This window comes from Neopelma chrysocephalum, unplaced genomic scaffold (genome assembly GCF_003984885.1).
Source record: "Neopelma chrysocephalum unplaced genomic scaffold, ASM398488v2 Primary Assembly neopelma1_65, whole genome shotgun sequence".
Lineage (NCBI taxonomy): Eukaryota > Metazoa > Chordata > Aves > Passeriformes > Pipridae > Neopelma > Neopelma chrysocephalum.
Genome location: NW_020897722.1, coordinates 1,388,223 through 1,400,747, shown reverse-complemented (window position 1 = coordinate 1,400,747; position 12,525 = coordinate 1,388,223). Strand labels below are relative to the sequence as shown.

Below are 12,525 nucleotides of genomic sequence, written 5' to 3'. Positions count from 1 at the left end.
CCTCAAAAAGAAGACAGTCACATTTGAATTAGAAAAAGCCATGATGTCAACAGGGTAAGAGTGGACACACTCTATTCCATTCACCAGCTCTGAGCCCCATCTGCAACAACATGACAGCATCTGTTCAGTGCTGCCTCCTCTCCTTCCCCTGCTGCCCCAAGGAGGCTTTGGGGTCAACATACGCACAGCCCCATGTTGCACTGATAGCAGTGCTGGGCTGTGGCTGCCCTGGGGAGATATTCCAGCTGTGGTGAACACCAGGAGTTTGACAGCTTGTTAGGAAAGGCAGGAGGGAGTGAGGCTGGCGGGTGGACAGCTTGTTAGTCCATGCTACTTATTGACAGCTGCCTACACGTTTAGTAGGAGTGACACTTGGTTTTTGTTAGCAGCACACATGAACTTTCTCACTCCGCCTGTTCACAGACCTCCTGGGAAGCCAACACGGTCTCAGCATGGTCTCAGCAACAGCCAGAGTCTGTGCAGTTCACAACAGCCCTTGCACACACATGCAGGGGTGGGTTTCACACTCAGTGCCACCAGTACCTGAAAAACGATCGGGGCAGGGACTGCCGCTTTCTCAGGGAACTCCTGCCCGCCCGGGGCCCGCGAGCGGGCAGGGTCTGACTCCTCTGAAACCGAACCTGTCTGCTGCAAAGAGAAGAGAGCTGAAGGCAAGGAGCCTGCAGGGCTGTGGAGGGGAGCAGCCACCTGCATCCAGCGCCTCCCTGTCTCCTGCCATAGCCCCGCTGGCAGCAGTTGTGCCGCACTGCCCGTGGCGGGGCCCTCCAGCTGAGAGCATGACCCGAGAGAAACAACCAAACTCAAGCCACACAACAGCATCTCTGAACCCAGGAGGCTGCTGAATCCTTCTGGTGCATCTGCACCTCTTGACATATGTCTCCCATTGCTCTTGAAGATACCAGGGATGCTGCAATCCCCCTCAGACCTCTGTGACCTGCCTTCTTCTTCCCAGACACTCAGCTACAGATCCCACTGGCTGGCTTTGGATACCAGAGTGTCAAACCATGGAGGTGTCTGCAGGTCAAGATATGATCTGCTTGTATCCAAGGTGCCTGATGCCACTGGAAGAGCCCTGGGCCCATCCTGGTTGACCTTGGCAGGATCTTGCCTGGTGCACAGGTCTATCTGTGCCACATCTGCTGCCTCATATGGATACCTTGGACACCCCAGGAGACTGGAAATGGTGTTGGATGCCTTCACTCAGGCACCTAAATCACTCCCATGCCATGTTCTGCACTACACAGGCTTGACCTTAGGTTCACACTTGATCTGAGTCCTCCAAGCCCCAGGGAACAAAATGGTGTGGGGTCCTGCTGCAGTTTCACATTCTGTGCATCTGGAGGGCTGTGTTAAGCAGAAAACTTGTCAGTCAGCCTTCCAGGACTCACAGAACAGATCCCCAAGACACATTTACAGATGCACAGTCTGCAATTCTCCACTGCACCTCTAGCTCTGCTAAATGGAGCACAGAATCTTGGGCCTTTCCTTGGTACTTTCTGGTTCCCTGTCTGTGTTTCTGATCCACTCATTTCCTTTATTGCTAGTGTTGTGTCATGTGTGCATCTCCTGCAGTTCTGCCCCTTAGAAACTCCTTCCCACTGCTGCACCTCTCTCCCACCCACATCCCACAGCACTCTGTAGAAGGTGCCCAGGAGGAGGAGCCCTGGTCACCCCCCATGATGCACAACTGGGCACGGCAAAACACCACTGAACCCCCACCTACAGGAGACCCCCAGGCCTTCCAAAACTGTCTGTGCTCTTCTGGGGCACCCTGTGTGTACTTCCAAGGGTACAAAATACATACACTAGGCACAGGCAGCCACCAACCTGAGCCCCAGCACTTGCAGCCTGGGAAAGAAGACATGTCACAGGGTCTGTTGGTGCAAGAGTCACATGTGTCTGCTCACCACCTCAGTGCTAGACAGGATACTGGCATCTCCCTCAGTGTGTGGGAGCTTCACCACCACTGTCCAGCACTCCTTCCTTCTCACTGTAGCTCCATGTGCCTTGTTTGTCTTACAGTGTAGTAGCATCAGGGGCAAATCTGTCACACCAGCACCAAAGTGTCTCACAGTTCCCCGATCCCCTCCCCTGTGCACAAGCTGCATGTTGTGAGGACCTTTGGGGTAGGTTACCCTGGCCCTCCCACTCAATGTTTCTTGTCAGTGCCTCCACAGCACCCTCCCAGGATATCCCCTCACCCTGGACACGCCCTTGCCTAACTGTCCTGGCAAGGAGCAGGACAAGGGCAGGGAGGCAAGGGAAGAGGCAGTCTCGGTGTGCAAGGACAGCCTCAGCAGGCCCAGGAGCTGCCCACGGCCCTGGAAAGAGCAGATACTGCTTCAGAGCTCAGCCCTCCCAACCTCACAAGAAGCAGGATCAGGAAGAGCTGCTGGGGGAGAGCTTCCCCACCAAGGCAGCTGGGGAACGTCTGAGGCAAAGGCAAACAGTGCGTGGGAGATCAGTCTCTCCCAGAGCTGGAAAGTTGCTCCTTTGGGAGTGGGCAAAGCCTGGCTGGCTGGAAGAACCCCTGACCTGTGGAGCTCCAGGGATGCTCGGGGGACCCAGGGCAGGCCTCACACATGGGCAGAGATACAAACCAGTCATCTCAGGAAAGCAGCTGGGAAAGCCACTCCCTCTGGACAAACTGGGATAAGCCTTTGCCATGGGGAGTGAAGGAGCATCCAGCTCTCTGGCTGGGTTCAGAGACCAATGGGTCATGGGGACAAATGATGACCAGAGAAGCCTCTCCCTTCTCTCCATCACCCCTCAGAGCCACACCAAGGACCTGCCAATGAGCCCTGGGAGGAGCCAAGCTGCTGAGAGCCCTGGTCTGCTCAGGATGGGCTTCTGCCTCCCCTAGCAGTCATGTGCTCTCAGACACAGCACCAAAGCAAACCCAGCACACCACATTGTACAGTCAGAGCTAAACACAGGGCCTGAGGCACCCTGTTACTCAGGAACAGCCAGCTCCCTGGGGCAGGAGGCAGCCAAAATCTGTCTGTAAGTGGCAAGAACCATTCACTGTCCTGCTCACCACCATCCTCCTCCCAGGACTTGTCTCCTCACGTACTAAAGACAGGCTAGACAGCACCACTGGGCTGACATACTGGCCACCTATTAGCACCCACCCTTCCACAACCTCACGACGGACAACAAGGGAGTCAACCTCACCCTGCCGTGGCAGCGTGCCACCCAAGTGCCAGGCAACGGGGCAAGAGGAGCACTGTAAATCCACAGATGGAGGGTGGCAACGGAGGGCAGAACGCACCGAAGCAGCGCCTCACCTCTTGATGGTCTGGGTGATTGAGGTCTGTCGTTGTAGCACCGGTCTCCTCCCGTCGTGGGGCAGGGACGGCACGCGGCTGTTGTCGGCCGGCATGCTCACGCTCCGCAGGAACGCCTGGCGCCGCGTCGGCTAACGGGGGAAGCAGGAGGGAGTCAGTGTTCTCAGGGATGCTCTACAGGGCCAGCCAGGCTGGGGAACACTCAGCAGTTCAACAGGTATTACATGAGCTCCTGCAACAAACCCTCCTGGCTTTTGTCTCGCCAGAGGGAACCCACACCGCACACTCGCGAACCACTTGTTCACTCTACAAGGTGGAGAGAAGCACAGTCAGTGGGATTTGCTTCTTAGGTGACTGTTTGGTGACTCTGGATCTGCATTAAAAGCTTGTGAGAGCTGTGGGTGGGTCTGTGCTGTAGCTGCTGAGTGCTGCAGGCTAAGCAAGCTGGGAAAGGCACACTGGCTTTGTTTACAGCCTAATTGTCTGGGGCACACTCAGGTTTGAAAGCTCCTGGCATGTCTTGGCTAAATGTGACCTACCAAATATAACACAACTCACCAGGCTGTTCTCAGCTCATACCACTGCCTCCCCAGGGCTGCTCTGGATTAAATTTTTATCAGCTTTGGCAGAAACACCATCTCCCATTTGTACAATGCAGGCTGAGCAGACTATCCCTCTGGAAAGTGAAGCTCTGAGCTACTGTTTCTCTGGTCAGACACTCTCTGCCTCAAGACTACTTCAGCCCCTCTAGCCCAGGAAGCTCGTGATTTTCACTAATGTTAACAATTTTGCTGTTTTATGTAAAAGCAATGCACAGATACTCAGGTTATAAGCCAAAGGAGCACAAGATGTACTCTTATCCTGGGTTGTGTACACGGGACCCTCAGAGAACATCACCTCCACCAGCTTCCAGCAAAGAGTCTCTCCAGAAAGTGCCCAGCTGGATTTAGAGATTTCAGATAAGGGAACATCCATCAAAGTCTTAAATAATTCATTCAGAAGGTTTCAACCTGCACTGATAACAGCCTGTATTCCCTTTTTAATCCCTGCAGACTGACCCCCAATTTTTTTCCTTCTGAGGGGAGACCAGGACCCAGGTTTATCTGCCAGAAACTGTCACATAACCAAAGCACATTTTAGTCCCTGGATCACAGAATGGTGAAGAGGACAGTTCTTGCTATTCCAAGTGCCATATAAGTTCCCTCTTAAGCCAAGCTTGTCCTCAGCCCCCCTCCAGGGAAGCAGCATAACCCTCCATTTCTCTGATGGCTAAACTGTTCTTCCACATAAGTGACTGAACCCAGGCCTGCACCCACCCAGAGAGATGGGCAGCAAGAACCCTCCAGCTCTGCCTTCGGGGCACAAAGTCTCTGTTCCTGCAGCAAGGCCACATGAGCAGCCAGCATTTGTCTTACCCAGGTCTCGCCCCTACATCACTTTTTGATACCTTAGCAGAAATTCCTGATATTTTTCCTCTTCCCAGGACAAATAAGGACACTTTACTCTCACGCATTGCACAGTTTCTATTAACCTATCACCTCATCTCTGCTTCAGCACTCTTCAATGTTATTTATTTCTCATCCCACATGGTTTTCTTATGTTCCTCATGCTGGTAACAGCTTCTTGTTGCCAGTAACTGTTCTTTCTCTGCTGTTACTGATGAAAGCCTGTCATTATTTTGGCTATTCATAAGTCAGATTCATTCCCAGCTCGTTTCAACACAAGCTGCAGCACTTCCAGGCCCTCATGTTAGTCTAGGAGCCCTTCACTCCTCCAGTCCCCTTAAGAAATGCTTGTTTGAATAACTCACTCCCATATCCCCAGCCAAGACAGTTCTCACAATGCCCACATCCAAACACTCACATCTCCTGATCTGAGCGCATCAGCCACCCACCCTCACCCCTCCCACATCCCCTTCAAGGGGAGATAATTACTGAGCATAAATTCACTCAAAGGCTCTGCCCCGTCTTATGTGGCCTCATGACCTGCCACCACATGCTGCCTTCCTCTCAGCCAGGACTGCCAGAGACCCCAGGCACAGACACGCTCCCAGCACACCCCTCCCCACCTCCTGCCCCACCCTCTGTACCTGCACGGGCTGGGGGGGCTCTTCTGGCACTGTCACGGGCACTGGCACCGGGATGTCCAGTTTCAGCCATGGTGGCTTCTTTCGCTGTAAACTGCTCGTGCTGTCGTGTCGCGCCTCCGACATCGTCCCACGCTTGTCCTCAGGCCTGGGAGAGGGGAGAAATCAGAGTCAGGAGGGAATCCAGCTCATCCCTGACACGCTCCAGGCGGAGAGAGGCTCTCTGCCCTCCTCCAGGCTGTGACTGAGGACCCAGGCCCCACGCTGGGTGGATTCCCCAAGTGCCCCACGAGGGCTCAGGCGTCACAGCTCGTGACCGCACTGGTCAGCCAGGACCCGGCACTCGGAGGACACGGCACATTCCTCAGGCCCACAGGACCTCGAGCCAGCTGCTGAGACCGCAGGCACAAGTTCGAGAGTTGCCTCCCATTAAGATTTTTGCTGAGACTACTACGAGATCCAGATTCCTTAAGAACCAGTTATGAATTAAATCTTAATGAGATCTGGATCTAGTCCAACCAGCTAAGTGACTGCAGCACCAAAAGCCACTGACCTCCCTCTAAAACCAGCTTGTGACTCACAGGCACCCTTCCTTGCCCACCCAAAGCTGAAACACTGCACTTTCCTACCCACCTACCACTTAGAAATTAGCAAGTGGCCGTCTCTCACTTCTGCTTCTAATCTCTTTTAAATGCAGTCATTTTCTAGAAACACAACACAGTGCACAGAGCAATACCAGTACAGCATGAACATTAGAGAACTGGCACTAATCCTGAACTAAGAGTGGTTTTCATACATAAATAATAATGATATGGTATTTAAATAAAAACCGCTGCGTTACCAAAATGTCAAAGCAAGCAGAGTGACTCGCTGTCATCTTGCCCACTCTCCTGCAGTTTTCCCCTCCTGTTTAGGTCACAGGCAGGAGGACAGGGACCACACAACTCTTCCAGACTGGCAGAGCACCTACTTCACTGCGTATGCTCAGAGAAACAACTGGAAGATCAGCTGAGATACCTCCACAGGACCTTTCCAACCTAAATTATACTACAAAGCCATATTTCTTTCTCTCCCAGCAGACAGACAACTGCAAGCCAGCATGTGTGCCAACTGGGACAACAGATCCCATTCTATCCCAGCGTTGTCCTGGGCCACAGATCTCATAGGAGACAAAAAAAAAAAAAATCAAGTGTCCCAGCCTCTTCCCCCACCATGGTGGACAGAGCAGTCAGTTAATTCAGCAGGCACACATGACTTAAAAAGGAGAAAAACTGAATTAAAGCTTAGTGTTCTAAAAAATGTTAACACAGTCCATTTATTTTAAATGCAGAATGAGTTTAACATGCAAGGATTCTTCCTTCAACATGCAAGGATTCTTCCTTGAGAGAGGCCAAGTCCTAGGCCAGGACCAGAGGCAAAGGGACCTCCATCCTTCGAGACATTCAGAACTCAACAAAACGAGGCCCTGAGCAGCCTGAATTATCCCAGCCACAGTGGCTGAGCCAGACAACCTGCAAAGGTCCCTCCCAACCTAAATTAGGCACTGGCTGTCCAAAACACGCGCTGCCTCGCACGGCATTTCCACCATATTCCCACAGCTCCCTGCAGCTGCTCTGGGAAGGAGCTGCACAAACAGCAAAGCTCACCATTGCAAAAGATACACAACAGGGAGGGGGGTGGCAGGGGGGGAAATAGGTCAACAAAAGGGAGAGGGGGATGATCTGGATGGGGTAGGGAGAGGAGAATCTCATCTAAAAGGAGCTGAAGGCCAGCTGCTGGCTCGGTCACACAAGCTGGGCTGGCTGCCAGGAGCGCCCTGCTCAGCTGAGCCCAACGACAGAAAGGGAGGACTCAGCTGTAGGTGGATGAAGGTTGGGTTTCAGCAAATACCACAGGCCCCCAAAAGTCTGGGAATTCATGACCCAGCCTGTACAGACATGCCCTTCGTACGTGCACCACGGTCCTGTGTGCACAGACGCTGTGCTGTGCATGAGAGGGACATAGTTCCTTCCGTCCCTCCACCCTGAGCCACAGGGGTGGCCAAATACAACTGTTCTGACTTCCTATAAGAGGGGAATAGTGAGAGTATTAGGGGAATTCCTGCCTGCACTTGGTGAGGGTAAATCTGCTATGAGACATCTCCTGAAAGGTCTTGCACACAAAATGGGCAAACTTGTCTTCACAGTGAGGTCAGAAAGCAAAGCAGATTTCTCATACCTGAAACACTCCCTTGGTGCAATGTAGAGAGCTCCAGCATTTACCCCCGAGGAACACAAGGTCTTCCTGAGATGCTCTAATCAGAGACCAGCCAACAAAGACAGAGCCACCACTCTGGCGTGACCAAACACAATCTATTTCACACAACTCAAGAGCCTCCTTTCTGTGCCTTCAAGGGCAAATTTCTGAGCCTCTGAACTAGAAACTCTTTTGCAGCATCTCTTCACTGAGCCAATATCACTCAACTTCCTTCCTGTCCACCTACAGAGCTGCCTTTGTGAGCAGGAGCTCTGGGTGTAAAGAATACAAACATGTAAGACCTGTAGCTTTATCAAAGTGAGGCCAAGCCAGGAAGGCAGAGAATGAATCACACCTGTATTGCCCAAAAGCTGCTGCAATAACGCTGCGCCCCGTGAAAGACTTTGCAATTAAACCTGTTTTCAGTTTCCCTTCCAAAATTGCCACAGACAGTAATATCCATGTATCCCTCACTGGCTTCACTGCCACCCTTGCAGAGCAGAGCATGGGACCTCCAGCAGTGTGCACACATGTCAAAGAGGAGGACAGGGCACGCACACACAGAGGGACAAGCCTGTGGCCTTACAATTATCCCCAAAGTTGACTCAACTTTGTACCTTAGATAAGGAGAATACCTCACGGAATATCTGAAGATGTAATTAACATCCTGACAGAGCAATGGATTGCTCTGCTTTCTCCCAACTTCCGCAGTTAAAGAGTTCTTGAAATAGCAAAGCACCAAAATGCACAAAAAAATCATTGTCTAAGTGCATTCAGTAGTTAAAGGTCAGGTGAGTTTCAAGGGTGACAGCAGAGTAGTGAGGAGCAAATCCCTCCACCAGTTCGACCTCTTTTACTTACTAACATGGTCACTTCCCAACAAAAGTATGCAGTTAAGGCAAAGCTGTTCAGCATTCCCAACTCCCTGTGTGCATTTGGAGAGGCCAAAAATAAACCTTACAAACACACCTAAGACAGAATTTGCAGGGCCTGATCCACTGTGAATACTCAGCCACAGCACAGGCCAGGCAACTGCCTCTGACCCTGGGCACAAAAAGGGCTGGGGTGTGGTCACAGGAGGCAGGTCTCCAGGGGGTTAACAGGGAGGCTGAACGTGGATTCAGGTGTATACACAGATGTACAGCCTGGCTGTACATGGATGTATAGCTGTGTACACAGATGTACAGTCTGCATGGCAGGTCACAGCCCTTATTGCACCTGGTTCTCACTCAAAGTGCTGCAGTCACTGATTTCTATCTCAGCATTGCACTGAAAGCACTTGCTGAGTTTCACAATGACCCCTCAGTTATTTTTAGGGGTTGCTGTTTCGGGATCCAGTGTCCATGTATTTGATGGGGCCAATGGGGTTTGTTTCAGAGTTGCCTGCATTGACACCTATTTTGTTTGAACGGTCCCATATCATCAATCCCAATGTCTCAGTCCTGTCAAGCAGTCACCAACAGCAGCAGGACAGGAATACCCTCAGCACAGCCAGGCAAGGTCAGGCCAACTGTCCATCTAAAGCCAGTGTCTCATTTCCAACAGAGGATGCCTGGCAGGGGGTGCAGGGTACAGGATCACTCAACAGTCCTATCTCCCAGGACAGAGCCATGGCTATGAATAACTCAGAGGCTTCTTGTAACAGAGATGTCTTCACATTTAACAGTTCTGTATCCATCTCCATGTCCATCCAATGGTTATTCTTCCAGAACTTACCCAAGTCATTCTTTAATCCAAGCAGACTTTTAGTATTCATAACTGCACATGACAAAGCTGAAACGTGCTGCATGACAAGCCCTCTTCAGTTCCTCTGCAAATCTGCCATTTCCTGGGTTCACTTGTTGCCCTGCAGTTCTTGGGCTAGAAGAGTTATCAGCTTTTCCCTATCCTCTTTCTCCATGCAAATCCTGACTCTACAGATCTATTCTTACCAGCCCCTCTTCCCATCAACACAGGGAGATTCACATCCAGCAGCTCAGTCCTTGGAAAGGAGCTGTTTCAGATCTCTCACCTGAGGAATATGGAAACACAAACTCTTTTCCAGAGCACACAGGCTGAATGCAGGGCATTTGCAAATCTATCTTCTTCTAACAGATCAGCTGCATGTGGCAGCGGCACAAAAATTGGTAATAATGTCCATTTCAATTAAAATAAACAAACGAAAGAAAAAAAATGTGTAGATTGCCGACACTCTGGGAAAGTCATCTTCAAAAGCTCTGTGCCAAAGCAAGGTCACAGCACCAGAACGAAAGGCAAATCCACTGTGCTGTGGGTCAGGCTAAGAAAGGGGGAGAGTACGTTAAATTCCAAAGTTGGCACGTGATCAAGAAAAGCTGCTTAGTGAAATCCACTGACCCAAACAGCGAAGGAAAAGCCTTGCCCAGAAGCCTGAGCATGCTCCTAAAACTGACAGGCATCCTAAATACATTCAGGATTTGAAGAGTCACTTCAAAGACAGTCCAACCTTCCATTTAAACAGACAACTGACGTTATTCCCATGTTGATTTCTTTTCTTCCAAAAATTCCATTTTACCAGCATTTAAAATAAAGCTGGGTTTGTTTTTTTTTCCCCAAGAAACATTCCAAACAAAAACCAAAACAAAACCCCAACTTCATTCAATCCAAATAAACAAACAGCATCTGCTTTTTCCAAGACCACTGCTCCTCTCCAGCACAGCATGTACATGTTCCTACAGACAGCCCCAGAACACCAGGGCTATTCCACTGCAATCCATTCCATGGTCAGGCTCCAGCTGCTTTTCTCCAGTTTTCAAACCTCCCTCACTGCAACAACAGCATTTGCAGTGCCTGCTGCAGAGTTCCAGGCAAGCCCTGCGTACCTGAAGGGTACTCTGGTTGAGGAACACCAGCAGGCATCTGGAGACAGCAAAGAAACCGGGATCCTCAATGTGTTCTCCAGACAGAGCGAGCCAGAGGAGACAGCAGGTTCCTGGCTGTGCCTCTCTCCAGCAGGATTGCTGCTGGCACAGCAGGGAAAAGGCAGGAAGTCCAAGGAGAAGAGGAGCAGTGGGGTTTCGGTCTCATGGCTGCCAATAAAACCATCTAGCATGGATCAGACCCAGAGAGTTACACACAGTATCCCAAATATCTGAGCCAGCCCTGTAAAACAAGGCAGATGGAGGGGCTGAGTTCCACGGGGAAGGTGGAACAGGCCTGTGACCCTGAACTCTTGGGGAAAGCTGCTGAGAGCACAGCAACACCCAGGCTTGGGCTGAGACCTTAGAAATGAAACCATCAGTACTGCCCAGGGCCCTCTCCTGCTTTCCAGACCCTCACTGCCGAGCTGGGAGGAGATGCCAGAAGGCTTTGCAGCCCCGCAGGCTGCCCAGCAGAGGCTGGGTCTGAGCAATCCAGGCACCTCTGGGCACAAGCCTGGCAGAGCTCTGCAGACACGCTGCCCTTTGAGCCCTGCCCAGCAGGGAGCTGGCAGCACTGCCATTCCCACACACTGTCCCTCTCGCTGCTCTCTGCCATGCACAGGCTCTGCCTGAGTGCTGGCAGAGGCTGGTGCTGCCTCCAACAGCCTGCACCAAATCACACAGGCAACAGTTCCCCACGGCCCTGGTTCTGCTCACAACCAAACCACCCTGCCAGCAAGGTGCTGCCCAGAGAGCAGCCTTGCCTTACTCCACTGAGCCACTTCAAGGTGTTTTACCAGCACAAAACTAACCCTAGCAAATTATTTCCTGTTGATCTGGCAGCCTGAAGAGGCTCAGACAATTTCAGATAAGCCCTGTTGCAACCTGGAGCGGAAGGGTAGGCCCAGCCCATTCAGTGATAGCTCAGCATGGCAGCAGCTCAGCTCAAACATCAAATACAGCCCCAGCCACTGTCCCCTGCCTGTGTGAAACTGTCCTTCTCCAGCCCCAGCCTGGCATGTCAGTGCTCAGGGAACTGCATTTGTCCCTGCTACGTGCATGGAGCCCCAATGCCCTGCTCTGGAGAGGGACCAGACAGGAGCACTGGGGAACAGCCAACCTCTTATTAAAAGAAGCAGCTTCCCTGCAGGTCACTGTGGCACATTGGCACATTGCCTGTCCCTGCCTTTTAACTTTATGTCAAAGTAGAAGGAAGAAACGGATCTCAGGCAGCAAAAGTCTTTCTGATGGAACAGAAAGTGAATCAAAAGGCCCAGAATCTTCCTCCTGAGAGTTTTCTTTTCAACCAGTGCTCTTGAAAGATCTCAAACAGGAGCTGCACGCAGGTGGCCATAAAAGCAGCACGCAAGTAGGGCATGGAACAGCAGCACATGAGCACCACCATGGCACTGTGCCAGCAGGAACCCACCAAGGCAGGTGGGTGCTATGGGGAAGGTCTTTAAATTCTGTGGCTACCCAAGCAACCAAGGCAGCACTGAGGGATCTCACCATGAACCATCCAATTAGCTGAGAAACACCAGCAGGAACTGCCTGGTTTGGAAGTGGCCAGGCAGACCCCTAGACAGGGGAATGGGAAGATACATGAGAAAAAAATCCAAGGGTTGGGATTTCATGCAAAGCCTGGTAGAGTGATGGTGTGCAAGAGACACACTGAGAGTGCAAAGCTTCAGCTGGGACCCACTGAACATGGGCAAGGTTCAGTTCCAGAGGGTTTTAAGTACAGGTAATAAAAACGTGCCAGTGAAGTCTGAATAGATGTGAGCCAATTCCATGACCAGGAAAGCAGACTTGATATCCCTCTGAGCAACTGGTTTTCTTGATATTCAGAAAAAGATGCGGATCATGATGGAAATCAACTACAAGTGAGCTCCTGTTGGAATGCCAGCATTACAAGATTTCAAAGCAGCTTCACCCGGGATCTGGAGGCTATCCAGGTGTGATTCCCTCATATAGAAGAGGGAAGAAAACCAGGGAGCTCAAAAAATTCTTCTGATTC

At 51.4% G+C, this 12,525-nt stretch overlaps 1 protein-coding gene across 7 annotated transcripts in view; it reads right to left on the bottom strand.

Annotated features, from left to right (window-relative positions):
- The window catches only part of RHBDF1 (rhomboid 5 homolog 1), a 59,708-nt gene that overhangs the window by 15,134 nt on the left and 32,049 nt on the right, over window positions 1–12,525 (bottom strand). For 6 of the 7 annotated variants that reach the window (XM_027683500.1, XM_027683499.1, XM_027683501.1 and 3 more), the window contains 2 exons: window positions 5,398–5,542; window positions 3,309–3,439 (listed from right to left, as the gene is read on the bottom strand). In XM_027683500.1, coding sequence (XP_027539301.1) covers window positions 3,309–3,439; window positions 5,398–5,520 — 254 coding nt within the window. In that variant the 5' untranslated portion in view covers window positions 5,521–5,542. Of the gene's footprint in view, window positions 1–3,308; window positions 3,440–4,846; window positions 4,864–5,397; window positions 5,543–12,525 lie in introns of those variants that run through there. The other variant, XM_027683503.1, reaches the window with a different exon arrangement.